This window comes from Tetrahymena thermophila (genome assembly GCF_000189635.1).
Source record: "Tetrahymena thermophila SB210 genomic scaffold scf_8254803, whole genome shotgun sequence".
Classification (NCBI taxonomy): domain Eukaryota; phylum Ciliophora; class Oligohymenophorea; order Hymenostomatida; family Tetrahymenidae; genus Tetrahymena; species Tetrahymena thermophila.
This window is the reverse complement of record NW_002476559.1, coordinates 1901754-1904967: the sequence shown is the minus strand read 5'-3', so window position 1 is coordinate 1904967 and position 3214 is coordinate 1901754. Positions and strand designations below refer to the sequence as shown.

General features: G+C 19.7%; 1 protein-coding gene across 1 annotated transcript in view; it reads right to left on the bottom strand. All coding sequences in view use genetic code 6, as the record gives it.

Moving 5' to 3' along the window:
- Positions 1–2704: 2704 nt before the first annotated feature.
- Positions 2705–3214, bottom strand: part of TTHERM_00016610 (transmembrane protein, putative) — a gene marked incomplete at both ends in the record, with an annotated part of 2610 nt that continues 2100 nt past the window's right edge. The window contains one exon of the mRNA XM_001008440.3: positions 2705–3214. This exon is cut by the window's right edge and continues 2100 nt beyond it. Within this exon, the coding sequence (XP_001008440.3) occupies positions 2705–3214 (510 nt within the window).

Below are 3214 nucleotides of genomic sequence, written 5' to 3'. Positions count from 1 at the left end.
TAAATATTGTAGAACTTTTATAAATATCATACTTAATTCATGAAATAATTGTAAAATTTGAATTAGATAGACCATAAAGATGTAAATGATAAAAGCTTTTATTTTTTATATAAATATTCTAAAAAACTATGATAAATAAAGATGAGCGATACTCAAAAAGTATCAAGAAGTGATCATTTTTATAGTAATATTAATTTTAAACTTATATGTTTGCAATTAAATTTTAGATATAAGCATGATTGATTTTACATAAATTATGATATCACAAAAGCCTAATTAAAAAATGTAATCACTCTCTAATTTTCAATTTCATAATATTCCTGTTTAATTTTACCAGAAACTCATTTAAAATCCTTAAATTATTATTGCCAAAATTTAAATATAAGATGCTAAATACTTAAAAATATCGTGAATTATTAAAAAGTACTCAAAGATAAGATAAAGGAACTTTGTTTCTATTATTCATTATTTTAATCAATAATTTAATTTTCATAACGTACAAGTTTATTTTTACCATAAATTCATTTACAATCTTACAAGTGTGATAATTAAAATGTTAGTTGTTAAATATTTAAAATATTATTAATATAGATTAAAAGTGCTTAAAGATAACTAACTTAAGGCCTAATTGTTTCTGTTATTCATTAATTTGAATAAATAGTTTAATTTTCTAAACTAAAATTCAAGCATTAGCCATAATGTTTCAAAATTATTTGTAGACTTTTTATTTAGTAACTTAGATAAAAGAAATAAGCAAAGAGAAAAATATAAAAAGATAAGTAAATTAGGTTTATTTATAATCATTTTACCATAAAATATTTAAAATACTAAAGTTAATTAATTTTAATAAGTTGTCTCTGGTATTTGTTTTTATAAGTTTATCTTTTTGTTTTCAGTCTCAAAATTAATATAAAAGACATACAAACTTACTGGGATTTAGCAATAATTAGGACCTACATATTTAATAACAAAAAGCTTTTTATGTCAAAAATTTTTTTAATATTGTCTAAACATGACCTTAATTGATTTTGCAACTATCTAAGAGAAATTAAAGTATATATAAAAAATTGCTAAAGTAATTAGATGCTTATAGATCATTTAATTTTATTTTCTTCTATTCTTAGTTTACTATTTTCATTAATTTGATATCAAAAAGCAAAATTCTATACAAAATTTTTCTATATTCTTTTGTAGAATATGTAGTATTTATATAATTTAGATAAACTTATTTTTGTATTTTTGTTTTATCACTTTACAAAATTTAAAATAATTTTTAAAAATTTTATTCATATTTTAATGGATAAATAAGTAACTAATTGAACTTATCTGTCCGTATATGTGAAAAATTAAAAAATAAAATTCAAAGAATAGTTCATATTGATTGTTTTATGATAAATGATAAGTCAAGAAAATAGCTTAAAAAATTCAAAAAAATTATTTAAATTTAATGGGTGAGTGATGAGTTTAGAATGATAGACCTATGTAGCACAAAAAAATATGTTATTTTAATAGATTTTATTAAATTAAAAGTTACCTATTAATTAGCCTTTTTTGTAATTATCGTATATTTTTATTTAAAACAACATCTTTTTTTAACAAATAATATTTTTGGTAACAATATTAAGAAATTGTATCTTAAATAGAAATTGATAAATTTAATAGATTTTATTAAATTAAAAGTTACCTATTATCCTTCTTTGTAATTATCATATATCTTTATTTCAAACAACATCTTTTTTTAAAAAATAGTATTTTTCGCAACAACATTTTAAATGACTTATTTTTTATATTTAAATTATAAAAATGCTAATTTGATTTTCGAATTAAATACACTTAAATTATTTAAATCTTAACAATCTTTTTTGAAATTACATGGATAATGTAGTTTTATTCTAAAAGATAGATAGAATAATTATTAGTTGAGAGAAGAGATTCAAATTGAGAAATAAATAAAAAATATTTTTAAATATGATCTTTCAAAAGCAACTCATACTATCTGATTTTACAACAGATATTGTAAAATAGAATTTAATCAATTAATTTCTGATTTATTAAAAATACTTGCTAAATAAAAGAGAATATACAATCGGGGCTTTTTTAGATCAGTAGGCAAAAATAAGTTAATTAGATATTATAAACACAAAAACAACCAAGTTAATTTATTCATCATATCTGTAACGCATTCATTATTAACTTAGATTTTTTATTTATAGTAAACATAAATTGACTAAATTTTATGATATATTTTTTGTGTTCTAAATTTAATATAAATAAATTATCAAGAATTAAGTGTAAAATAGCTTTGATTAATAATATCTAAATAAATTTATGATTAATTTTAAAATTAAAATAAAATAATTAATTAAAATTCAAAAAAAATCTTAGATAAAAAAAATATTCTATCAAATTATGTATTTTTAAAATATAAACGAACCACACTAATAATGTAAAATATGAATTTTATAAATTTATTTTTGCTAATATATTTATTTATATATATATGTAATTTATACTTTCTAAACTGCTTAGATTATTAATTAGGCACTTACTTTTATATTATAGAATACCTAATAATTTTGTTGAGTATATAATTATTTCTTTTATCATTATTATTTCATAGCAAATAATGAAGAACTTGAATTTTCTTTATATAACATTTATGTACTTAATAATACATTTGAATTTTTATTGATATAAGATTCTATCAGATATATATTACAAAAATCATTACAAAGGCTAATGATATGCTCAACAGCTTACTGTTAGTACTTACTTGATCATTAAAGCTTGATTTTTGTGAGGAACACAACTTCTTACTAATGTATTAGCAGTTAGAGTCATAGTAAAGTGAAGAATTGCTAGTAAAAGTACATGTTATTTGGTTTTAAGCAATATTTATGCTTGTTGGGTTTACAGTCATAACGTTATTTGAATCATAAGAAACACATATTGTCTTTGTAATTTAAGAAGGATTAACATTGTATGTCAATTAGTATGTTTATCGAGATTGAGACTACAAATTTCTAAATCTTCCTCCAGAAGTTTTGGTATCGATAGTAGTCAAACCAGTAGGACAGCTTAGACAATAAGGGTTAACTGCTAAATTAGTAATTTGCATTGCAGTGATTTTAGAATTTGTCTAACCAGTTGCATCCCCAATTCCTGCTCCAATTATATTAGAGTTGTTGGAATTATTAGATAATTTAGGAACTTT